Raw genomic sequence first — 26885 nt, 5'->3', positions numbered from 1 at the left:
GGAGGATGGGTTAGCCTGGTGATGGGTATTAAAGAGGGCACGTTCTGCATGGAGCACTGGGTGTTATGCACAAACAACGAATCATGGAACACTACATCTAAAACTAATGATGTAATGTGTGGGGATTAACATAACAATAAAAAAAATTAAAAAAAAAAAAGTCCTAAGTTTGGCTATGTAGTCTAACCCGTCAGAAGCTGCATGCTCGTCCTATATGCCTACACGATCTAAACTAACAATCACGTTGTTCTGCTCGCCAAACATGGCCAAAAGACACAAATAATAAATACTGGATAATCACACCTTTGGGACTGAACAATGGTTCTTCCAGTTTATTATGTCACCCAACCTAACAGTGACAACACAATGTCATAAGTGAACATGGCTAAAGATGTACTGCGGGGTTTTTTGTTGTTGCGAGTCTCTAAGATTTGAGGTGACGAAAATACTTTTTACAGATCAGTATCACTGCTCTAGCCTAGTCTACCAGGAAATACAGATGTCATCAGGATTAGTTAGTTGTAAGAGCAGCAAATGGACTTATCCTTAAAGTCATCAAGACTTTCATAGGCAAAGTACTTCCCAATAACTGGTTTTGGCTTTACAACAGGCCTCCAAAGCCTTCAAGGTAGGAAATGAGTACACGGTGGCACGCAGAGTGTAGATGAATTGCCTTTATAGCGGCTCTGCTTCTCAGGAGAGGGTCAGAGGGAAGGGCCTTTTCCCGTCCCAGTACTTTGCCCAGGGGAATCCGTGTCCCGAGTCCCTAAGTTAATATTAACCCGGCCCAAGAAGTTTCTCTGGCGAGTGCGTTCACGAGCCTCTCCTCACAGTCTTCCATCTGCCTCTAGTGTAGCAGCTACAACGCAAAACCGTCAGCACTTAGTTTCCCTCGGCGGGATCTTGACGCAATCGCAGTCAAGGAAGCAGTGATGCGGCTGCCTCCCGGTGAATCAGGGCGTTCAGGGAAAGCGGCGTCAACTACCTGGAAACCAAGCCCGGAGTTTCTCGCTCACCCTCCAGACGCTCGTCTCCCCTTCCCTCATCCCGCTTTCCGCTCCCACTGACTTGGAAAGCCTCAGCTCCTTCCCACTTACCGAAGTCCTCCCGGGGCCTCGACCCTCGGGTGGGCACTGAGTCAGCTCGGCTCGGCACCCTTCGGCCCTCGGGAGAGCGGTTCCCAGGCCCGAGCGGCAGGGGGACAGAGGTTCGGGCCTATTCACTCCTCCTGGCAGCCCTACTTCGGATTTATTTGGGTAGCTAGACTCGGGGGAGGGGGTCGGTCACGCGTTCGAGAAGCCCGAGGGAGCACCCCCACCCCCTCCACCAGGGTTTCGAAAGAGGCAACCCGGGAGCGGCGGTCTACAGTCTCGCGAGAGGAGGCGGCCCCCCCCCCCCCGCCCGGAGTTCTCGGCCCCTCCCTGCCCCACCCTCCCCACGTCCCCCGCCCTCCCTCCCCCACTCCCCGTGGCGCGAGCGGCTGACTGAGCCTGGAGAGGAAACAGCATTCGGAGCTGCGCTCCCGCCCAGGCCGGCCCTGACGCGGGCCTCGTCAGCCGGTAACGGGGAGCAGAGGTGGGGGCCAGGGAGGCGACCACGAAAACGGTGAAGGTCAGAACCGAGAGGCCTCCTCCGAGAAGGGTGAGGAAAGGGTCTGAGCCTCCTTCTACAGACTCTGCAGAGCTGAGGCGGGGTCGACCCCTCCCAGGGGCGGGGTCGCGCTGGGCAACTGCAGCCCTGGGGACTGACTGGGCGGGGCGCGCCAAGAAAGGGGAGGAAGGGGTCAGCTGGGGGTTGAGGGCTCTCCGGCGGCGGGAAGCAGGAGGTGGGCTGTGGGGCTGAGGCCGTGGGTGGGGTCCTGGAGCTGGGACTCCGGTGACGGGCTGGGGAAGCCCCGGGGCCAGCGGGTCCCTTCCGCCTCTCCTTTGGACCCTGACTGGAGGCCGGCGGGGGTGGGGGCAGGGGGGGGCGAGCGGCGCGAGGGGGCGGGTCCCGGCGCTACTCGGCGCTGATTGGCTGAGCGCGTGTGGAATCGGGTGATGGGAAACGCAGCCCGGTTCTCCCGTGCCCTCCTGCTCCTCTCCCTCCCCACCGTGGCGAATGTGCTGCGCGGCGGCGGGTGCTTACGCTCGCGGGGTTTGGCTGTTGCAGGCAGGAGCTGGGAGGAGGCGGCAGCGGCAGGAGCAGCGGCGGCGGCGGCGGCAGCTGGGAGGAGGTGGTGACGGTGGCAACGGCAGCGTCGGGGACGATGGCGCGACTGGTGGCAGTGTGCAGGGACGGGGAGGAGGAGTTCCCCTTCGAGAGGAGGCAGATTCCCCTCTACATAGACGACACCCTCACGGTGAGCGGGCCGGGCCGGGCCGGGCTCGCCGCTCCCCTGGCAGCTGTTTCCCCTCCTCCCCCTCCCCCAGGCCGAGCGCTGCGCACTGGAGAAAGAGTGTGTTGCAACTCCTAGGCGAGGCCTCCTCTCCGGCAGGCCCCACAAACTCGCCTTTGCAGTGTGTCGCACGGTAACCTCTGCGGGCCCCTAGCCCAGCGCTCCGTAAGCATTTCGAGCCCCTCTCGCCAGATTTTCCTTCCTTTTTGAACCTCTTGCTTTCCCCTGCCTCTGAGCGAGACGCTGCTTTTGCCAAAGCCCGCGCCTCGGAGAGGAGTTGAAGGATCTTGGGCGTTTAGGGCCTATCCTTTACAGAATCCACCTACCCTCGGGGAAGCTTCATTATCTGGAAATGTCGCAGCTGCACTGCTACCTGTATATTTTCTCTCTCAATATTATAGCTCACTACGGGAGCTTAATTACTTAAGGCAGAGTGACATGCTCTCGCACAGTAAAGATTCCACTAAAATGATTTGGTTTCATTGCAAATAGTGTCATATTGCCTAGTACATTAACACTCTTTGAAATGAGTGTAGTGCTAGGCCATGACTCTTCAAAATGGATTTTCTTGGCAGTAGTTATTTTTTAGTGTACAGGTAGCCTTTTCTTTCTTTTTTTAATAAAGCAAAATTACTGAATGTGTAAGGGCATTATAAAAAGCTGATTGTTCATCTCGAGTGTCAAAACCCACTTCTGGGTAGTTTTCTTTTTTAGAGTTGATGGTAGTATAGCATTACTGACCCTCTGCGCTGTGTTGCTGTACTATTTCCTTTGAAAGGAAATGGCAGAAATTTGAATTGAATCTGAACAGGAAATGAGTGCAGTTGCTTGCCACTATTTCGTAAAAAATGAAATGAACCTTTTCTGAATATCTTTTGAAATCTGCATTTTGATGATGCTGAAGCTTTGGATTATACATTTGCCTATTTTGATAGGTGCAACTCAGTCTCTTTATCATATTACCTTTGCCTTTTTGCTTTTCAGAGGCAGTTCTGTTTTGTTCTTGAATTTTTTTTTGGCAAATATCTATTGAAGTTTTTTCAAATTTTATATAAAATGCAAGTCATTGTAGAGCTGCCACTCTGTGCCTTTCTGTTTGCCAGTCTCAAGACTTGATTGAGCTGCAGTATTTTTAGATTAGAAGAGCTATTTGGTGACTTAATTTGTTAGAACTTTTTATGTGAAAGCATCTTTTTTTTTTCATGGAAAGAAAGTGCATTTTTTTTTTCATGGAAAAAGAATGATTTGGCCTGACATAAGGTAAATAGAGTTTGTGTTGATGCATTAGAAAGTGCCTGTATGCCTTGATTATGATTTCTGTATTTTTTACATTAAAAGTATAATGGAATTGTATCTTAAGTTAAAAAACTAGCACTCTGATCAAATTAAATGATGCATTTCTCCATTTGAAAACTCCTAATATGAGTTCATTTGTTACTTTCTTCTCTTCCTCTTCTTACACAAACACTTTTCTAGAGCACGTAATTTGGTATAAACTTTCTATGATTATTGTCCCACAGTGTCTTTGAAGTTTAAAAAAATCCAATGGGTTTAGACATAAGGTTACTTTTGAGTGTATAATATCAAAACATAGGGGAAATCAACATAAATTTGAATATTTACAGCATTTTAAAAGACCCTTATTGACACTTCCTGACACTTCTTTATGGTCACATAACTACCTTTTGTGTGAATGGAGCATTGATACATCTGTCATATAGCACTTTAAAACAGTGGGTGTTTTTATACTCTGTTCTCTGTACAGTGATACTAGTTTCTAAAATTTTCCATAGAAAAAGATGTAACCTTGCACGGTGATACGTGATTGTACTTATTTCTCCAGAGAAGTTGGGATTGGACTGAACCTGGTGATGGAGTTTTGCTTTTATTGTATTGTGGACTTGTGACCAAGGCAAATAAAATTTAGGGTCATTGAATTTAAATATCCCAAAATAGCATTTTATTTAGGAAAAGGTGCAGTTTTTCTTGTCTTTAGAAGGGTTTTTATCACTAGGAATGAGTGGGACTATTTATTGCTTTGTCTTGGAACTTGTGCATAGTCATTGAATGCTGGTTAGTGAAAATTCTTGTCAAAAATGCATTATATTTAGGGAAACAACTTTCAGAACTTTCTATCAAATACTACTCAAAAGAAGAAGACAGAGCAAACACCTGTTGGGGAAGAGGGAGGGAAGATGCCTGTAGCAGAAGTTTATGCTCTGCACTGGTCCACTGATAGTTTGATGGCAGTGTATCCCTGAAGTTAACATTTGGTCTGGTCTTTGTTCTTAGGGTCCATAGGTAATGCATTGAAAAAAGGTTGTGTGATCTTTATTTCAAGTAGTCTTAGAATCTTGTTAGCGCCTACATGTTAAGTCTGGTTACAGCTTTCACAGTTCAGTTACAAATGTTGTATCATTTTAGTAACAGAAGTTGAAACCTCTAGCCTTAATTCTACGTGATTTTAGGTTGGACTTTATAAAATGAAATTGAGAAGCTTGTATGTGAGGAAGTAGTCTCCTCCTTTACGTGGTATGTTAAATCCACGTTGAAGACTCATTTGGTAATTCTTAGTGGGTTTGAATACTTGAGTACAGCTGATATAGGTGTATTTGAGAAAATCCCAAAGAAGTAAGTTGGTGGAATATTTAGGAAAGTGGTATGCTGTGTGGCCAAAATGCTTTTTGGTGTTACTAGAATTGTAAAATAACAAATGGGCAGAATACGGATTTTATTTTAGAGATATTTTTGGAGAATTACAATTTTTACACATGATCTTAGCCAAAAGGCCGAGAAGCAATGGAGAATTACAATTTTTAAGTGAGTAGTTTTTTAAAAAAAAAATTAAGAGTCAAAATTTACACCCTTTATAAAATAATCTTGAAAAATAACGGTATAACAAAGAAAAAAAATTATCCTTAATCCTACTTCCCAGAGATAACTAAGGAGATAGAAGCATTTGCTATAATTCTAGTCATAGATACACACTTAGACGCAGAATTGAGATGTATTGTTTACTGTAACATTTTATATCTGGCTTTTTTTTCCCCCAGTAAATGTAATACTGAGAACATTTGTTCTTGTCATTCTTAAGCAGCTTTATTGGCCATATAATTTGTTGTGTGACATTCCATAATTTAATTATTCTTCCTTTGTGGATGTAGGGGTGATTCTACTTTTGACTATGAATAATATAAAAATATAAATAATGCATAAATCTAGGCATTAAATTTTTTTTTCTCAGGCTTTGAAGTACAGTTCTGGATCACAGAAGAGCCTTTTGTAAAGTTCTTGATACATAGTGTCACATTGCTATAATATTGCTGGGAAGCAGTTTACCCTCCTAATAATTCAAACAATCTAAATGGACTAGAGACTCTGATAATGGATTTTAATGGAGACATTAAAAGATAGTAAATGTTAACATATCCACATATATATATATATATATATATGGGGATTAGGTGTTTAGCATTTTTAAATTTAGTATTTAATGTTTTCTTTTAACTCTTAAGTATTTAATTGATTTTACCAAAGGTGATAGATGTTAGAAATAGCTGTGAGGATGAAGTAAAAAAGTAAAGCTAAAGTGACAGTGACTTTTAATAAATACAGATTTAATATTGTTGGTTAGAGCTTGTGAGAATGTGCTAAGAACAGATTATTTGTGGTCAGGAGAAACCAGGACAGATATTTAAGAGTGAAAGTGGGTAATGGATTCAATAAACTTTATAAAGCAGTAATTGCAGGACAATGACTGGTTCTATTTTAGGCCAGTGAGGGAAAGGCAACCTCATCATGAAACAGAACACTAATGATTCCTCTGTGAAACCACACCTGAAATACTTTACATGACTGTCTTCCTTTAGGTAACCTAGAATCCGAAGATTAAGTCAAGGAAGCGGTTTTAAAGAATGGGAAAAAATAGTGCTACTCTCCTCTTTGTCTTCTCTTTTTCCTTTTTTCTTACTGTTCTCTCTGAACATTAAAGAGCATATAGTGATTTACCAGAAAACAGCAAGGTAAAAAGCCATTGTCCTATGTGTTTGAAAAGCAAGGACAGAATAATTTAGTGTGAGTGCAGAGTTTAACCAGGGTGGTATAGAGTAAGTACAAGAGAAAATTTAGTATTATCCAAGCCAGTGAAACCCAGGAAAGACACAGTAGTAGACCTAATCTTGACATTTATCTCTACTAGTTAGGTGAAAATCAAATGATCTGAAATGAAGATTAAAAAAAAATTTTTTTAACCCTGTCCCTTGTACCTTTTAGAAAGGATTCCTAAAGCAGGTATTATCCATTAAATTATATATATTTTAAATGTCAGCTGTTAGATCTCAGTGTTAGATTTGTTTTTTGACCTCTGCTTTAATTATTAAAACAATAAAACATAGTTGATAAAAATTCATTATACCGAGTCAGAATTTAGGATTTCACCTATGAACCAGACTGGAGAGACCTGGATTTGGTTAAATAAGGAGCATTCTTTGAATGTTCCTTAAATTGGTAGCTTTGATCTTAAAATAGTATAGGTAATTATCTTAATTTTTTTATGGTGGCAGTTGATACGTGGTGAAATGGTGTGCATTTGTATCAAACAAGTGAGAATGCAAATTAAGGTGTTAGTTGCTTAAATGGTAGATTTGGAGTGACCTGCAGTGTCCTGTTCAGTTACATGGCTTTAAAAGTTTTCCTACACCTTTTTTCTGACTTGACAGTATAGTTTCTTTGTGTTTTAAACCATGTAGTGATGACAAAAAACATGTGAGTTAACTGTACAGTACTATTAACTATTTTTATCTTTTACCAGTTTTCAAGGACCAGGATTTCTTTTTTTTTTTTTTTTTTAAGATTTTATTTATTTATTTGAGAGAGAGAGAATGAGAGACAGAGAGCATGAGAGGGAGGAGGGTCAGAGGGAGAAGCAGACTCCCTGCCAAGCAGGGAGCCTGATGTGGGACTTGATCCTGGGACTCCAGGATCATGACCTGAGCCGAAGGCAGTCGCTTAACCAACTGAGCCACCCAGGCGCCCAAGGACCAGGATTTCTAATATTGGGATTATTAATTTTTTAAAAAATTTGAGTAGACTGTTAAATATAAGTACAATGGACGGTATGGATCATTAGTTTTTTTTCCCATATATTTCTGTTATATACCAAGAATGGACAATGATGCAAGCACCAACTCAACAATCCCATTTAGAGTTCATTTAGAGCCACCTTGTTAAAGCAGACCAGTGACCAGTTTTACTTAGTACTGTTGGTGAAGTTAACATATGAAAGTGCATAGAACAACACCCGGTATATATGACGCTACACTAAATGTCATTATTATTACTACTACCAGTCTTCGGAGATATTAATAAGACTGTAAGAGGGAAGATTAGAGAGAAGTCAATAAACCTGAAAATGGGGTAATTGTTCCTTGAACCTATGAGATTTGGACATAATAGTCTATGTGTATGGAAGAAGAAACTTCCAGAACAATAAAGCTCTTGAGATGGAAGCATGTCTCTGAATATGGTATAATGAACATAGAATTGGAAGCAAGGAACACTGACTTTCCCCCCTTGGTAATAAACAGTATATATGCATTGTAATAAATTTGGGAAAGGTAGGAACACATAAAGGAAAAACTCTTAATCTTTTCACTGCCTAGAGATAGGCCACATCTAACATGCGTATTTTCTTTTTCTGTAAGAAAGTATACCTGCATACAAACATTTGAATCATTTTGTACATGCAATTTTTGGTTCTGTGAAATACAGTGGTATCCTGGATTGTTGAGTTGGTGCTTGCATCATTGTCCATTCTTGGTATCCCCTTGTCTCTACTTCACATATCCTGTGTTCCCCCCTTATCAAATTAAGAAAAGATCTATTCCTTTTACTTGTCTTTATTGTTCAGTCCTTAGTTTATTGTTAGAACAAGCATGTTTTAGGGCTGTTATTTCTAATGTGGAGGAAAAAGAGGGTCACATCTATTAAAGCAGGTCTTTGTGGTGCTGGTTGGTGAAGAAGGAATCTTTTTAAGATCATGTTCAACTGGTTGGGGTATTTTTAGTGTTTTGTTTTTGCCTCAAATGGGTCTCTTTATCATGACTTCACTCTTTGGATATGTAGGAGTTTGTGGTCCTTGTCATCTGGAAATAGAAGTTTGTCCTAGCACAGTATGTTTAATACCTTTAACAATGTTTTAGTTAAGATATAAATGTGTTACTTTATTTCATTGTTTTGAAAGGCATACTTTTTTTGCTCCCACATTTTACCATCTCTGAAATTGGGATGTTTCTTTCATTTGGTGACATATCTAATAGTTATAAAGGCTCTTTCCTAGTGGTATGTAACCATGGTACTTTCTAAAATGAGTGGTGTCACAGATCAGTGACATGTGCTAATTAATAGTTCCCCATTATCTGATACTCAGAAACATCCTTTAGCTTTATATCCCTCTTCCTCTGGTAGGGAATTTTGATAATTGAATAAATATCTCTGTATCCTTTTTGTTCCTAATTAGAATAGACATTTAGTATATGCCAGGTATTGTTCTGAGTATTTCATATATGTGTGGTCCGTATGTGTATGGCCATTTGCATAATAAAATTTAGTATATTCCATAATTAAGAGGAATAACTAAAAGTATGTGTAATGTAAAATATCAGGTTATTTTACATATTAATTATTATTATTGGCCTCTGCAACAAACACTTTTAAACATAATTTAATCTTTACAACCTACTCTATGAGAGATATTAAACATTATTACTTAATCTCATTTTACAAATGAGGAAGCTGAAAAATCAAACAGGTTAAGTAACTTGCCCAGAGTTACGACATACTTTTAAGTGGTGGAGCTGGGATTTGAACTCTTGTTTGCCTGACTTCATTGTCCTTGCTTCTAATGACTATACCATTCCTGGCTTTAGAAACTTATGTAACTTGGGTGGTGGTGGTGGTGGTGGTCTTAACTTCTTTTGACGGAGGGGGGGTGGGGGGGGGAGACTGGGATGTGCAATCCTGCTTTAGGGATCTATTTCTGTCCTAGGAGTTTATAAAATAGTTTGTAGCACGTGTTCAAAGAAGATAAAATAATTGATTTTCATTCTTTTGCATATTAAGATGGTGATGGAATTCCCTGACAATGTGTTAAATCTCGATGGGCATCAAAATAATGGTGCACAACTAAAGCAGTTTATTCAGGTAATATTTTTTAAACTTAATGTTTTAAATGGTGTGTGTGTGTGTTTTGAAGAGTCATTTAAAATTTTAGCTTTAAGTATTAGTTTCATTTTACCTGGGGCTCTCTAGGTCTTAAGATTGCACTGAAATTGCTTTCTTTCACTGTTGCTGTAGTGAATATATTTATGTACCTGTTATGTGAAAGAGGTTTGGTGGTGGTGTGTTATCACTGTACATGTGCCTATGGCTTTAATTTCACCAAGCCATCTTTCCCAGTTTTTGAAAGATAAGATGTACAGCTTTTCATTAAGAACGTGTTGGTTTTCTTCTGTAGTGATTGTTTTGTTCAAGAAAAAAAAAAAAAAAACTTGTACTATGAACTTTATGATTTTTATTTAATTTTTAAGCAATAGATACCTTATAAAACCCTGTATGTAATCAAGATAATGGAAGGTAAATTGCTATTTCACTTCAAAATTCTATTTCTCCTTTTGGAGAAAACTTTGAGTGAAAGGTTAATGGTAAATGTGAGAAAATTCTTGGGAGTATCTTACCCATCTTTTTTGGTAAAGCTAGAAACACTATTTGTAGTATAACTAACTCCATCCAGATAGAAGTTACTTACTAGAGTTTTGCCCATTTCTCTACAGCTGTGGTTCTCAGTCATTTTTCTACCTGATTGTCATAACCAACATAACATTCATATGCACCACCATATTACTTACTCACTGCAGGCTTCTACATAGGTAAGATAGGCCTTGTTCTCTCCCACTAATCTGTAACACACCTGTCCATACCTCCACGTTGAGAATTGTTGCTTTACATGATCACCATCCTAACTTGATTCCAGTAGCTAAACATAATGCGTTGGTAATTGAGAGGAAGACATGGCAAAGCTGTATTCCATCTTTATTTTTTTCTTTGTTTTAAAATTTTTTTTTTTTTTAAGATTTTATTTATTTATTTGAGAGAGAGAGAATGAGAGACAGAGAGCATGAGAGGGAGGAGGGTCAGAAGGAGAAGCAGACTCCCTGCCGAGCAGGGAGCCTGATGCAGGACTCGATCCTGGGACTCCAGGATCATGACCTGAGCCGAAGGCAGTCACTTAACCAGTTAGCCACCCAGGCGACCCTAAAAATTTTTTTTAAATTTTATTTATTTGAGAGAGAGAGCAGAGATAGCGACAGAGATAGCACGAGAGAGTATGAGCGGGGAGGAGAGGGAGAAGCTGGCTCCTCGCTGAGCAGGGAGCCCAATGTGGGACTCAATCCCAGGACCCTGCCGTCATGACCTGAGCTGAAGGCAGATGCTTAACTGACTGAGCCAACCAGGAACCCTAAAATTTTTTTTTATTTCAAGTGAGCATACTAAGCTTAATAGTCACTGACCAAACTAAATTTCCAGAGGCAGGGCTTCTTTTTGCTATGCTGAGGCACATACTGCTAGCCCTGACATCCTAAGCAGAGTTTTGTTTTGTTTTAAAGATTATTTATTTATTTATTTATTAGAGAGCGAGAGAGAGTGCAAGCAGAGGGAGCGGCAGGCAGAGGGAAAGGGAGAAGCCGACTCCCTGCTCAGCAGGGCGCCCCATGCGGGGCTCGATCCCAGGATCCTGGGATCATGACCTGAGCCAAAGGCAGACACTTAACCGTCTGAGCCACCCAGGCGCCCCAAGTTTTTTAGACCTCAGATGCTAGAACAGAGGGCTTTGTGGAGCAAACAGTACAGCTTGGGCAAGGCCGACTTGTTTTTCTGACTCCGTTGTAGATAGAGATGGCAAGTCCTGCCCATATTGTACTTACTACACAAAGACAGGAACCAGAAGTAGTAATGAAGAGAAATTTTATGTCTTTTTTAAGGACTGTTCTTCATTTTTCTTTTCCTCTTTCTCAGCGACATAGCATGCTTAAGCAGCAAGATCTAAGTATTGCCATGGTGGTGACATCACGTGAAGTATTGAGTGCACTTTCTCAGCTTGTCCCATGTGTTGGTTGTCGTCGCAGTGTGGAGCGCCTCTTTTCCCAGCTTGTAGAGTCTGGAAATCCTGCACTTGAACCCCTGACAGTAGGGCCCAAGGGAGTCCTATCTGTAACTCGAAGCTGCATGACTGATGCAAAGAAGCTTTATACCTTATTTTATGTACATGGGTAAGTGTAATCAATGGGGGTTAGATGACTTTGTTAAAAATTTTTAAACTTTGTGACAGTGGTAGCTCTTTTACTAAATTTGGTAGTGGCAAAGCTTGATTTCAAAATCAGTAATTTTATTGAGTATCTTCTGTGTGTCAGTGACTATATATATTGTTCTCATATGGAGAGAGGCAGGCAGTAGGCAAATACATGATTTGTCCAGTAAGTTATAAGTAAGGGAGATGAGAATGGTTGGGTGGAATTGATACGGAGGATGGTCAGGGAAGGCCTCTGTGATAAAATGACATTGAGTGTAGACTTGAGTAAAGTGAGTAAGTAAACCTTGTAGATATCTGGGGGAAGGCTCAGGAGGAGGAGCAAGTGTAAAGGTTCAAAGGTTGGAGTTTTCCTGGCATGTTTGAAGAACAGTAAGGAAGCCATTGTGGCTGGAGCCAGATGATTGAAGGGAACAGTAATAAAAGATGAGATCAGAAGAGTCATAAAAGGCCTACTTACGTAGTGCCATCCTGAGTTTTTTGTTACTGTTGGTTTTTTTTACTCTAAGACGGGAAGATTTGGGAGTGTTTTGAGCAGAGGAGGGACGTGGTCTGACTTGAACACCTCTGTGTTGAGAATAAGTGGAAGGCAGAGAAACAAAGGCTATTTAATAATCCATGCAAGAGATAATGGTGACCAGTATGGTGGTCACAGAGGTAGTAAGAAATGGCTGGATCCTGGGTATATTTTGAGTAATGAGCCAGTAGTATTTTTGGATAGATTGGATATGGAGGACATCAAGGATGATTCTCAGATTTGGGATCTAAAGAACAGGACCAGTGGTTTCCATTTACTGAGATGGGTAAGAATGGGAGGAGCAATTTTGCAGAGCTCACTTTTGGACGTGTTAGAGATACCATTTGGGCATCCAGGTAGAGTTCACAGAGGTCTGCCCTAGAGATAAAAATTGGTGTCATCAGCATATATATAGTATTTGAATTATAAATAAACTACACACACACACGGACATAATTTAAATCTATGAGATGAGATGGTCATCAGAGACTGAATATAAATAGGAAATGAGAAGGTCTGAAGACCAAAGCCCTGGGTTTTTCTGTTTAGAGGTGATGGTAGAAAGTTAGGATTTTTTAGTGTACCTGAGAAAAGGCTTGCAGGGTTTTTGAACAGAACATAATGTGATTTTTGTTTTGAAAAGATCACTTCAGCTGCTGAGTGAAGCCTAGGATGTAAAGGCAAAGGGTGGGAAGCAAGGAGACCATTTGGGAGGTCAGCTATTGCACTTGGCTAAGCTAGAGAGGTGAGTTGGATATCGATGGTAATGGTGGAGGTGATAAAGGATATGATTCTGGATATATTCAAAAGTTAGAGTTGACAGGCTTTGCTGATTGGTTGGATGTAGGGTGTGGATATTAACTGTACACATTACTATATTTGCATAAAATTTCTGTTGATGGTTCCTCATCAAGGATAGTTTTTATTTAGATATTTTTTGAACGGGAAGATGGCTGAGAGGTAGCAATCAGTCATAAAATATGTGAGTGTCAGACACACTGCTAGATACAATGCAGATACAGGAATGAATGAGACAGATGCAGTCTAGGGGAATGAGTACATTGAATAGAACAGGTCTCTCTCAACATATTGACAGACTGGGAATGGAATGGAGAAGACAAGTGTACAGATTCTTCCCGGTTAGAATTTGTTTGATGAGAAATTTTCAAGGTCAGTGATGTATCTATAATACTTTAAATACACTTTGCACTAAAAGGTAGTAAATAGAGATTTTGAAAGTTCTGAAGAAAAATGAATATTAATCAAAATTTTAATGCTTTATTTTTGATTAGGTCCAAACTAAATGACATGATAGATGCTATTCCAAAAAGTAAAAAGAACAAGAGATGTCAGTTGCACTCCTTAGATACACACAAACCAAAACCTTTGGGGTAAGTAGAATCGACTATCAAGATGCTTTGTAATTGTTAAGATTTAAATGTTGATTGTATTTAGTAAAAAGAAAAAAAACACTGCTAGTTTTATTAATTAGTTACACTACAACATAGGTTAAAATAAATCTGTCTTCCGATTCTATAAGGCCTTTTTGCATTGAGACTGTGTAGGGTCTGAATATAGATTTGATTTTTCTTTTGGAGATTTTTTTTCCTTATATTAAATATGTTTCAGAGGAAGAAAGTTGAGATCTTTATGGATGTTTATTTAGCCAACACTAAGTGTTTCAAAGTAGTGATATCATTATTTGATCTATATATAGTCATAATGTATAAATTATTTTTCTTGTCTTTCTTACCTCTAGGTCTCCCTAATAATTTATCAAGGATTAAAAAAAAGTCTTGGATCAGTTGTAGCAATGTGTATTTATGTAACTAATCTGCAATTTTGTTCTGGTTAGGTGGTACAAATGCAGGAGGCTGCTTTTGCCCCCATCTCCCAGCACATTGTTACATTTGCCCCCTACAAAATTGCTTGAGGTTGCGGGTGGTAAGGAAAAGCCATGGAATTTGAAGGGGGGTTCTAAGAAGTAACTTGTGTTTTGAAGAGAATGGGATGATATAAAACAATACTGGGTTGCTTTAAAAATCAGTTTTTTAATATCTCATTAATAGTGTTGACACCATTGTTGTATAGACCTTTTCCTTCCTGGTAAAAGACCTGGATGACCAGGTGGTGATATGTTAATAATCTATTAACAAGTTTGTTTGTTTTCCTGTACTCAGGAACAAGATTTTTAAAAAATTTTATTATGAAAACTGCCAAACACATAGGAAAGTAGAGAGACTATTCAGGAACCTTCCTTCCTACCAAATATCTTCACCCAGATTCAGTAGTGTTATCAAGATTTGTCACATATGTTTTATTTATCCATCTTTTTCTTTGCTGAAGTATTTTAAAACAAGTCCCAGGCATCATGCTTTTTTACTCCTACATATTTCCACATCTATCTCTAAATACATGGACATTATCTTTCATAACAACAGTGCCATTATAACACTTAACAGAAGTAACTATAATAATCTAATACCCAGTTTAGATTTCCACAGCTTTCTCTAAAAGTGTCTTTTTACATGGATTTGTTAGAATCAGGATCCAGACAAGAACCACAAAGTATATATCTAAATGTGAGAGTACTCTGAACCTTCAGTGAAGCTCTATACAACCTGAAGTGGTTATCAAAAGAAAATTACTTTACATACCTGATTTACCAACATCTTTAGAGAATTCCTGTCTTTCTAAATGTAAAACTCAGTCTAGTTTTCTCATTATACAGTATCTTTAACTGAATGACCTGTTGGCTAAAGCCACAGAGTAGTATCGTATTATAAAAAGCCTGCCTTGTGGTTTTTTTGTTATAAATATTCTTCATTGCAGAACCAAAGAGCAACAGATCTCAGTATCTTACACATCTGCTCATTGTTACCTTCCTTCAAAGACCAGTTCTACTTTTGCTCTGGGTTCCATTTCTTCTTGTTCTCAGTGACTTTGCTTTATTAATTATCTACTTTTGTTAAATTGACATAAGCTATGTTTTCCTAAAAACAAAAACAAACCTCCACAGACTTCACATTCCCCTTCAGCCACAGCACCACCACAAAGCCAAATGTTTTAGGAGGAGGTTTGCTGAATTATGAAATCAGTATGAGTTGATCTGGGGCACTGTCTCCTAAGGTAGCTTCAGTTATTCCCACATGCCATATGGATAGCAGGCCAGGGAGTACAGTGTGCTTAGGCAAGACTCCCTCTCCTCCACTTTGGATGGCCACTGCCATTGTATGATACTGTGACTCTCCATTTTACGTATTTCCACTGTTATTCCCCCCCTTTCTCTGTTTAGACTTTCTCCAGGGAAGTGTTAACAATTGATTAGGTTTCAACCTAATCAATGGCAGCAATCCAGCTCAGCTTTCCTGAGAGTTCTTGTATCCATGCAAGTAACCCCAAGTTACTGGCTGCCTGGGAGTAAGTTTGAGATCCAGAAGAAAAGTCTGGGCTACATTTGTAGGCCTGTTGCTGATAACTGAAGATTATCTTAGAGAATAGTATGTCACATCTGTCTGGAGAGAGAGTAAGAAGGAAGAATGCTGAGGAATTCATTCAGTTTATTGGTAGAAAAGAAGCTAGTAAAGAAACTTGGGAAAGAGTGGCCAGAGAGGTAGGAGGAAGCCAAGGGAAAAGAGTGTTTCATGGGGGTCTGTCTGGTCAGCTGTGTTGAATGCTGCTGAGTCATCAAGGACCCAGAAGTGTCCATTGGATATAGCAACACTGTGATAATTGGTAATCTTGATGACCAAATCTGTGGTTGAGTGGAAACAATTCAGATCAGAATGGGTAGAAAAGTGATTGCGATATAACGTTGTAGTGGATTAAGCTGTGAGAGGAAAGTACGGGAGTGGAAAGACTTCTTTTTCAGAAAGCTTGATCTTGAAGGAATGATATAAAGACAGTTTAGAGAGGTTATGGATAAAATCTTGATTTGAACTACAGCATTTTTTTTAAAGGATTAATGCTCTCATGTTCTGATGATATAATAATCATTCCCCAGCTCTGATTTCATGAACCTTTTCCTCAATTGTGAGAACTTGGGTTTGAGAGTTGATCAGTTTTAGGAGATTATGGATCACTCAAGCATAATTAGAAAAAGAGGAAATATGGGCGTTGAGAGTAGAAGGATAGAACATGGAAGTCAGAGGAGTGGTAGAGGTCTTTGTTTCAAATTAGAGTGCTGAACCTTGCTTGAGCCCTTGTGACAGGGAATAGGGAGTTGAAATGTACGGATGAACTTAAAATGGTGGGCAGGGAGTTGAGAAATACCTGTTTAGCTATATAGAGTAGGTTAAGTAAAGATACAGAGGTTTTTCCATCTCAAGCATCCAAGGTAATGAATTTCTAGGGCTGCAGTGAGACCTGCAAAGGAATAGGCAGGAGCCAGTTGTTCAGAATCATGAAATAATCAAGAAGAATATCATTGAATGGAATAGAGACACACATTTCTCTTGGAATTTACATCTGCAACAAAGCAAAATGCATGACCAGCACTACATTGAAACCTGTGGGGGAGGGAGAGTCTGGGAAGTTTTTAGTAAGTTTTTAAAAAATTCTTTATATAGGGGCGCCTGGATGGCTCAGTTGGTTAAGCGACTGCCTTCGGCTCGGGTCATGATCCCAGGGTCCTGGGATCGAGCCCCGCGTCGGGCTCCCTGCTCGACGGGAAGCCTGCTTCTTCCTCTCCCTCCCCTGCTTGTGTTCCCTCTCTCGCTGTCTCTCTCTCTCTCTGTCAATTAAATAAAATCTTTTAAAAGTAAATAAAAATTATATAGTATTTATTACTGATATAGGCAGTGTAAAGTGTTCATCTTAGTGTGCTCTCTTTAATTCAGTAAGTGTAAAAATTTGTTTACTATAATTAGATTAATCTGATTTTTTTTTTTTCCTCAGCTACTTATAAATGTGAAGGTAGAGAAGAGTTGTTGCCATGGGTTAGATATAAAACCACATTAAGTAGATCAAAACTTTTTAGAATTTTCAATTTGTGGACGATTGATCCATGTTTATAGGTGAAAATGTTGTTTTTCTAGTTCTGTTGACTTTAAAGCATTCCAAGTAGATTTGCTCATAAAATGCTTAGTATTTTAATGAGTTGGTATCTTGATAAATGTAAATGTTGTTAAATTGTGTCAAATAAGCTTAATAAGTTGAGCAGAAATTTTTATGTAAAGGTATGAGCATATGTTTAAATAGTATTTAATATGGTTAAAATGAATATGTAATTATATACAAATTTGTAAACTTATTCTACTACTGTAAATGTATTAAAGAGTTGATGATTTTAATTTAGACTATAGAAATTATGCCTTCAGATCATCTCTGTCACTAAGCTTTGTACTATACTGTACTGCAGTGAAGGGAGCAGTAGCAGTGTCAGTTCAGAGAAGTTAAGTACAGATAAGAGAAGTAGTGAAGACCACAGGAAGGACAGCAAGTGTAGGATCATTTTCCATTATGGACCTTTCCAGGGAACAGCCAGGTAAAATCAAGCAATCCTTTACTCTGCCTTTTTTAATGTTTTACCCTTATCTATTCCTCCTTTCACTAGTATTTGTTTCTTTCTGCAGAGGTTGTTGGATGGACGTATGGGAACTAATGTCCCAAGAATGCAGGGATGAAGTAGTTTTAATTGACTCTAGTTGTCTTTTAGAAACACTAGAAACATATCTGCGAAAACACAGGTAAGTCTAAAGGTCATCACATTATAGTTGGAAGGTGCCTTAGTGCTCTCTCAGTCATCCAGATCGACCTGTTACCTCCTTCATATAACAGCACTCCAGTCTTCCCATTAATACCTGCTGCTGGGCAGAGCTTAATGTTAGGGTAAGCAGTTTCTTTATGGGATGACTCTCAGTGTTAGCCTTCTTGTGTTGAGCCGGCATCTCCTCTTTTTGTAATTTTTACCTCTTGGTTCCCGGCCAGTAAAGTGTACTTAATTGAGTAAAGTGTGCTTAATCACTTTGGAAACTCTATAGTGTTTCTTGTTTTTATGGTAGAAGCATTTCATGTTGTCATTTTCAAAATTAAAGTTTAAATTAGCAGCTTTCATTTAGTAATATTTTGAAAGATTTCTTCTATAATTGTCAAGACCTAAAAATAGAGTTGGAATTTGTGTGGTTCGTGTACTAAAAAAGTAACTTTAGGTTTTTCTTTTTAGAAAAATAGAATTTTTTTTTTAAGATTTTATTAGAGAGAGAGTGCACAAGCGGGGAGAGGGACAGTGGGAGAGGGAGAAGCAGCCTCCCCGGTAAACAAGAAGCCCAATGCGGGGCTCCATCCCAGGACCCTGGGATCATGATCTGAGCTGAAGGCAGATGCTTAACCGACTGAGCCACCCAGGTGCCCTACAAAGGAATTTTCTCTAAGTGTCATTAACATTTGGAAATGTGTAGGGAGGGAGAGTGCAGTAGGAAAGGAAACTGGTAAGGGAGCTATCTAGAGATGGTGTTCTTGCGGGGAGCTGTACTCTTTTAATATAAATTCATCAGTTATTTGGTATGTGATTGTGTGTTCGTTGATGTGGGACGTAAATATTTACTTTGGGGAAACTTCTAGAAAACATACGTGAATGATAAAAACTAGCATTATCAAGATTCGTGTTTATATGGCAATGAGCTAATGACTTAATCTGCATACTAAGTTTATTCAGTGTTTTTCTTTTTTCAGTTACAAACTTTCATGTTTAATTGCCTTTTTGGTTGATTATACCCAAGAGAGTAGAGAATATGTCAAATATTTGTAGTTTTGTTGGAGAGGGATTATACCGACAAAAAACATATTTAAATATGTAGGTCCATTATAGATTCCTTCCTCTTTCAATATGAATTGATCCTTATATTCAATATTAATTGGTCCATCCAAAAGATAACTTTTTGGGCTGATAAATTACTAGTTATAAGAGCTAATGTTTAGGAGTTTCCTATAATGGTTGTAGGTGCTTCCTGTATTTGGATGGCAGTATTTTATGCCTATAAGAAGGTGGAGTCTATTTGATAAATACCTGAAGGGTGGGGAGAAGTACGATTAAGAGAGATTGCTTTGGGGCGCCTGGGTGGCTCAGTTGGTTAAGCGACTGCCTTCGGCTCAGGTCATGATCCTGGACTCACAGGATCGAGTCCCGCATCGGGCTCCCTGCTCAACAGGGAGTCTGCTTCTCCCTCTGACCCTCCCCCCACTCATGTGCTCTCTCTCTCACTCTCTCTCTCAAATAAATAAATAAAATCTTTAAAAAAAAAAAAGATTGCTTTGAATCTGGGTTCTACTGATTATAATTTTGTACAAGTTACTTGACTTTTCTTTGCCTCCATTTTTTTCTTAAGACAAAAATAATGATAGTACTGATTAATCGTAGGATTAAATTTGTCATGGGGATAGACGATACACAGTCAGGCTTACTTAGAACAGTATCTGGCTGGGAATGCAAGCTGGTGCAGCCACTCTGGGAAGCAGTATGGAGGTTCCTCAAAAAGTTGAAAATAGAGCTACCCTACAACCTAGCAATTGTGCTACTGGGTATTTACCCCAAAAATACAAATGTAGTGATCTGAAGGGGCACCTGCACCCCCATGTTTATAGCAGCAGTGTTTACAATAGCCAAACTATGGAATAAACCCAGATGTCCATCAACATGAATGGATAAAGATGTGGTATATATACACACTGGAATATTACGCAGCCATCAAAAAAAAAAAAAGAAATCTTGCCATTTGCAACGATGTGGATGGAACTAGAGGGTATTATGCTAAGTGAAATAAGTCAATCAGAGAAAGACAATTATGATACGTGGAATTTAAGAAACAAAGCAGAGGATCATAGGGGAAGAGAGTTAAAAATGAAACGAGATGAAACCAGAGAGGGAGACAAACTAGAGACTCAGTGTTAGGAAACACACTGAGGGTTACTGGAGGGAAAGGGGCTGGGGGGATGGGGTAGCTGGGTGATGGACATTGGGGAGGGTATGTGTTGTGGTGAGCGCTGGGTGTTGTGTAAGACTGATGAATCACAGACCTGTACCTCTGAAACAAATAATACATTATATGTTACTTAAAAATAATAATAATTAAAAGTATATATAAATAAAATGTGAATATATATATAAAATTAAAAAAAAAGTATCTCGCACATAGTAAGCACAGTAGTGAATGTTTTCATGCCAGATTTGCAAGGTCTTGTTATTCCTATGTATCTAGTTCTTGTTTTAGGTCCAGTTTGAGTTTTTGAGGTCCGTATAATCAGCTGAAAATGATTTCTAAATGTCTGAATAATGGGGGCACCTGGGTGGCTCAGTCGGTTAAGTGTCTGCCTTCAGCTCAGGTCCTGGTCCCAGGGTCCTGGGATCGAGTCCCATATCGGGCTCCCTGCTCAGCAGGGAGTCTGTTTCTCCCTCTCCCCGTGTCTGCTGCTCCCCCTGCCTGTGCACGCGCGCACTCTCTCTCTCTGTCAAATAAAATCTTTAAGAAGAATGAGTAATGTACCTTTTTGGCAGTTTCTGTTTTATTTAGTGGACTTTTCTGAGTACTTTATAATAAAGATTTGATGGGGAACTGGGGTGGCTCAGTCTGTTAAGTGTCCAATTCTTGATCTCAGCTCAGGTCTTGATCTCAGGGGTGTGAGTCCAGGCCCTGTGTTGGGCTCCATGCTGGGCGTAGAGCCTATGTATAATAAAGATTTGATAACACTAGCCAGTTAAGTATTATGGTAGTACATGATTAGAAATAAAGTGTTAAGAAACTGAAACCTCTGCCTTAAAAAATGTTTTTTACATTTATGTGCAAGGTTACTTTTGAAAACATGAAAAATCAGTTTCATTCTTACTGCTTCCATATAGTATTTTTAAATTGCTGTTTACTTATACTTATTATGATTATGTACAAAGATACATTAAACTGAGGATTTAAAGTAGTAAAATAAGGGCGCCTGGGTGGCTCAGTCGTTAAGCATCTGCCTTCAGCTCAGGACACGATTCCAGGGTCCTGGGATCGAGCCCCGCGTCGGGCTCCCTGCTCTGCAGGAAGCCTGCTTCTCCCTCTCCCACTCCCACTCCCCCTGCTTGTGTTCCTGCTCTCGCTATCTCTATCTCTGTCAAATAAATAAATAAAATCTTTTTTAAAAAAATTTCGTAAAATAAGGGGAAAATATTTCAAGTTTTATTATTGTTACTGTATGACATCTAACCATTTATTTACCTGAAAATGTAAACTTACCTTTTATAACCTGAAAACATGGAAGTATTTGTTATTTCTGCATCGAAGTCTTTCTTCTCCCCCTCAAGGGGAAGACTTTTTTTTTTTTATTGTGGTAAAAAAAACATAAGTTTACTTCTTAAACAGCTTTTAAGTAAACACTACATTACTATTCACTATGCACATTGTTGTACAGTAGATCTCTAGAATTTTTCATCTCGCATGATTGGAACTACACCCATTGAACAACAATTCCCCGTTAACCCCTTGACCCACGCCCTGGCAACCAGAGTTCTGTTTTCTGTTTTTATGAATTTGATTATTTTAGATAACTCTCATATGTGGAATCATTCAGTATTGGTCTTTTTGTGATTGGCTTATTTAACTTAGCATAAATCCGTGCTGTAGCATATGATGCAGAATTTTCTTCCTTTTTTAAAGCTCCGTAATAGTCCCATTTGTGTATATACCACATTCACCTATCAGTGGACATTTGGTTGTTGCCCCTACATCTTAGCTATTTGTAATGATACTACAGTGAACATGAGTGTGCAGGTATCTCTTCTTTTGGCTATATACTCAAAAATGGGATTGCTGGATCATATGATAGATGATAGTTCTGTTTTCAGTTTTTTTTAGGAAATGCCATACTCTTTGCCATTATTGGCAGCACTATTTTACAGTTTCAGCAACAGCAGTGTCAAGGGTTCCAGTTTCTCTACATCTTTGCCAACACATGTTGTTTCCTATTTTTTTAATAGTGGCTATGCTAACAGGTATAAGGTAGTATCATGTGGTTTTGATTTGCATTTCCCTGATGATTAGTGATGTTGAGCAACTTTTCATATGCTTGTTAGCCGTTTGTATATCTTTGGAGAAGTGTCTATTCATATCTTTTGCCCAATTTTTAATTTTTTTCGTTATTATTGAGTTGTAGGAGTTCTTTATAAATTCTGGATATTAACCACTTACGCAGTATATGGTTGCAAATATTTTCTCTGTGGTTGTCTTTCACTCTCTTGTTTCCTTTGCTACACAGATTTTTTTTTTTTAAGATTTTATTTATTTATTTGACAGAGACACAGCAAGAGAGGGAACACAAGCAGGAGGAATGGGAGGGGGAGAAGCAGGCTTCCCACTGAGCAGGGAGCCCGATGCGGGACTCGATCCCGGGACCCTGGGATCATGACCTGAGCCGAAGGCAGGCGCTTAACGACTGAGCCACCCAGGCGCCCCGCTACACAGAAGTTTTAAGTTTGATGTAGTCTTACTTGTCTATTTGCTTTTGTTCCCTGTGCTTTTGATGTCCTATCCAAAAAATCATCACCTATTCATTGTCATGAAATTTTTCTTCCTGTATTTTCTTCTAAGAGTTTTGTAGTTTCAGGTCTTAATGTTTAGGTCTTTAATCCATTTTGTGTTAATTTTTGTATATTTCTGTGTTATTTGAAGCATTAGTGAAACTGATTTAACTTGTCAGCATTATTGCCTGTGTTTACTAAGTGGGTTTAGGGACTGTATTAACATATATTCATTTCAAGAAACATACTTAGAGGGGCGCCTGGGTGGCTCAGTCATTAAGCATCTGCCTTCAGCTCAGGTCATGATCCCAGGATCCTGGGATCGAGCCCCACATCGGGCTCCCTGCTCCACGGGAAGCCTGCTTCTCCCTCTCCCATTCCCCCTGCTTGTGTTCCCTCTCTCGCTATGTCTCTCTCTGTCAAATAAATAAATAAAATCTTTAAAAAAAAAAAAAAGAAACATACTTAGATGTGTGCATCAAACTAATGTGTGGCAGTATAAGGGTAAATGCAGTAGGAAGTGTAAATTGCAAATATAGGAACACAGGGGAAGGCTGAATTCTAGTTACAGGAATTGCAGAATGCGTCTTTAAGATGGACATGATTTAGGCAAATGGAGCAGGATCTGGAAAGGGGTGGGGAGGAAGCAGAAGAAACAAGACTTTGAAGTAGGGACACATCTGCTATGTTCACAGTAGTCCATTGTCTGTATGGTATGTGTACAGGAGCAGGGTAAATTGCCTAGGCAGGGGGAATTGGAAAGAAGACCTATAAGAGATGTAAGAAATAACTGATACCAGTTGGCTCCACGCCTAAAAGAGGATCTAAGAAGTTGGGAGTTAACTGAGGTTTTCTTCCTGGGTGACTGTATGAATGGTGGTGTTCTTAACAGGTTTGTAAGGGAACATTCATGTTGCCCTTGGTTTTGGAGAGGAAGTTTAACATGTTGCCTATTGTACATCTATGATGTCCCCGATTTTTCAGTATGGGTTTAGCCCTCAGGCAAAGGCAGAAGACTTGAACAAGAGCTGTAGAGGTGAGAAGTACACATGTTGGCTGAAGCCATTGGAATAGAAGAGGTCACCTAGAGAGATGAATTTAAACTAAAGAGATTGAAATTTCCTCATTCCACCACAGCTGATCTTCTCAGAGATGCAGTTATTAATTTTATGAGCCTAGCATTTTTATCAGACCAGGTTGTTTCTTGTTTCAGGAAATCAAAGCTAAAGAAACAAGGCTCTGTTTTTTTTCTGATTGAATAATGTTTGGTTTCTAAAAGAAAATGTCATCATCCTCTACATTCACACTCTCTTCTACACTTTTTTTCTCTTCTGCTTTTGCCGCTGAAATTTAGACTACATTTCTATGTATATATTGTCAATATTATGATTGTGTATTTTTTTTAAGAAGAAAATTTTTTGGAAGTTATTAGTAAACTAAAACTACATGTGCGACTTTCCTGTTCTTCTTGCCCCATTATCTAGTGAGGTGTTAAAATGTTGTAGCAAAATTTGGACCCAAGGTTTACTGATTGAAGATAGCTATTTTCAGAGGCTAAAAGGAGAGGGATTCTTTGAGTCACTGGTTTGTGGTCTCTTGTTTTATTTCCGACTTGTACAAATAGCTCTTGAGGTGGAGATACTCTAGTCCTTGGCAACTATTTTCTGGACGTATATTTTATGAATGAGCAGGTATATATCCATCTCATTCTTTTAGGTCCACATATCTCTCTCATTTAAGAATCATTTGCAAATGGAGATCTAGCTATACTCTAATCCCTAAATTTGTATTTCTCTTACATGTGTATGTTTTAAATGTGTGTTTGGAGGATTTTTTTAAATACTCCACATGGTAGGGGAGTGTCATTGTCTAGTACACTGTTAGTTTCATGAAATAATTACGCAGCAAGTTCTTAATTTTGAAGTTTTTCTTTTCAACAGGTTTTGCACTGATTGCAAAAATAAAGTCCTCCGAGCATACAATATCCTTATTGGTGAACTTGATTGCAGCAAAGAAAAGGGCTACTGTGCTGCACTTTATGAAGGTTTGCGGTGCTGTCCACACGAGCGGCACATACACGTTTGCTGTGAAACAGACTTCATTGCACATCTCTTGGGTCGTGCTGAGCCAGAGTTCGCAGGAGGGTATGAGTATGTAATTTGCTAGAATGGGCTATCTAGCGCTTTGCTTCATTTTATTACTGAAAGTTTATTTCCATCACCTTTTGCCTCAGTACATATGATATATGTATCAATTAAAGTGTGCCTGTAAAGATTTTGCTTTCTTTAAAGTATGCATTTCTTAATTGACTGAGTAAAAATAGGTAGGGAGAAAGTGTTGTGTTCATTTCAGCCCTCTGCTCCTTGTTGCTTGAAGTAGACAGGCTTTTTTTTGGCTTTCATTATTATAGATTATCATTTTCATTTGAAAATGATTAGAAGGGATTTTCCCCCCTCCATCCATGCATTTCCATGTTTAAATTTTGTTCATAATGATGGTTTTTGCATAGGAAGGAAGGTCTTTGCAGCAGGGGGTTAAATACTTTATTGACTGTAATTCATGAACTGTATATATTATTATTGAATTGCGTAAGAACCTAAAATTTTATCTCTGGCTTTATTATGAAAATAAAATTCAGAGAAAGTTGTTCTAGAATAAATTGAACCCATTTTTCTTTGTGTTTTGTATATCAGCTCTCATTTGAGTGCCTACTTTCTGCTAGGCATTTAGAACGTGAAGACTTATCACTGAAATTCTGTGAACACTTCTACTGAAGACTAGCCTGGAGGGCTTTTGTCCATGATTGAATTGGCATTTCTCCATTCCCCCTCAAAAAAAAAAAAAAAAGAAAGAAAGAAAGAAATAAGGCATTTGTTATAATAGGTGAAAGGAGCTGTCATGCCTACCTCTGAGCTGGACACATATATGACTTCTCTGTGCCCAAAAAACCATCTCTTCAGGGCCAGTTCCTGAATTACCTTATTTTTAGCAATATTAGGACTGAGTTCTGCCTGCATGTGTATTTCTTATTGGTTATATACATGTGTGCTTGTATGTTTATGTGTATATTGAATTTGAATGTATAACTGGCTTGTTATTAGATATGCAAATTGTGTTTAAAACCTGAACTTAAGTCTTACCTGTCTTTTACTGTTACGGTAAAGGGTATTAGGAATTATGTGTGATTTATTCTCCTTTACAGGCGAAGAGAAAGGCATGCTAAGACAATAGATATAGCTCAAGAGGAAGTTCTGACCTGCTTGGGAATTCATCTTTATGAAAGACTGCATCGAATCTGGCAAAAACTACGAGCAGAGGAGCAAACATGGCAGATGCTTTTCTATCTTGGTGTTGATGCTTTACGAAAGAGTTTTGAGGTAAGAACGGTGGGCTGCTTCAGTGTCTAAGATTGCTTAGTCACATTATTAGACTGAATGTTAATATAAGCCACCAGTCTGATTTTGCCTCAGAGGCCTGTGATCCACTGATAGTGTAATGGATTTGGAGAGGTTCGGGAAGGAGAATTGGAATCTAGAAGTTGTTTGTGGGTTTTTCTTAGTTTTTTAATCCTCTTATTCTGCCAACTTTGTTTTTAGACTTTCTCAGAGTAGAAAACTGAAGTTGATGATTATTTAGCAAGATGTTGCTATCAAATATATCTAATGAAAAGTTAAAAGCAGTCCCAAAATAAGCAATAAAATTAGAAACCTTTAATGAGTCTCAGCTTGCCTGCTGATGTCCAGTAGCTTCTTTATATTGCTGTATTGGGTTTAGTGCTTATGATTTGGTGACTTTTTTTTTTTTTTTTTTTTTGGTTCTACTCTCAGCACATAAAATAATTGGCTAGTGAACATTTTGTTACATTCTAGGGCATGGTCGTAACTCTTTAACTGGGTCACAGATCCCTTTTGAGAAGAGTATGAAAGCTATAAACCCTTTTTTCAGAAGCCCATCCATGAGCTTAAACATTGTTCTGGGGAGTCTGAGGAGATTTGTACTAGTTCTTGCTGAACACATTTCTGTTTCTTTTCTCTCTGTATGTTTGTGACTTCAGAAACTAGATCATCTAATCAGGTTAAATAGTCTTCTCATTGTGTGAAGAAATTAATGTTTACTCGCTGCATTAAAAATTTTGAAA

The 26885-nt window shown here is 39.1% G+C and overlaps 1 protein-coding gene across 11 annotated transcripts in view; it reads left to right on the top strand.

Annotated features, from left to right (window-relative positions):
- The first annotated feature begins 1401 nt into the window (after positions 1 to 1401).
- The window catches only part of GGNBP2 (gametogenetin binding protein 2), a 31679-nt gene continuing 6195 nt past the window's right edge, over positions 1402 to 26885 (top strand). Inside the window, exons 1-9 of one of the 11 annotated variants that reach the window (XM_064582273.1) lie at positions 1402 to 1641; positions 2152 to 2341; positions 9497 to 9577; positions 11450 to 11703; positions 13551 to 13649; positions 17618 to 17743; positions 17832 to 17945; positions 24688 to 24891; positions 25950 to 26124. In XM_064582273.1, the coding sequence (XP_064438343.1) occupies positions 2249 to 2341; positions 9497 to 9577; positions 11450 to 11703; positions 13551 to 13649; positions 17618 to 17743; positions 17832 to 17945; positions 24688 to 24891; positions 25950 to 26124 (1146 nt within the window). In that variant the 5' untranslated portion in view covers positions 1402 to 1641; positions 2152 to 2248. Of the gene's footprint in view, positions 1642 to 2122; positions 2342 to 2391; positions 2543 to 9496; positions 9578 to 11449; positions 11704 to 13550; positions 13650 to 17617; positions 17744 to 17831; positions 17946 to 24687; positions 24898 to 25949; positions 26125 to 26885 lie in introns of those variants that run through there. The other 10 variants (XM_064582271.1, XM_045889321.3, XM_045889320.3 and 7 more) reach the window with 10 other exon arrangements.

Source organism: Mirounga angustirostris, unplaced genomic scaffold, assembly GCF_029215605.1.
Source record: "Mirounga angustirostris isolate CCGP_5_RB_7025 unplaced genomic scaffold, mMirAng1.0.hap1 SCAF_17, whole genome shotgun sequence".
Lineage (NCBI taxonomy): Eukaryota > Metazoa > Chordata > Mammalia > Carnivora > Phocidae > Mirounga > Mirounga angustirostris.
The sequence above is the reverse complement of the archived record's forward strand: the minus strand, read 5'-3'. Positions and strand labels throughout refer to the sequence as shown.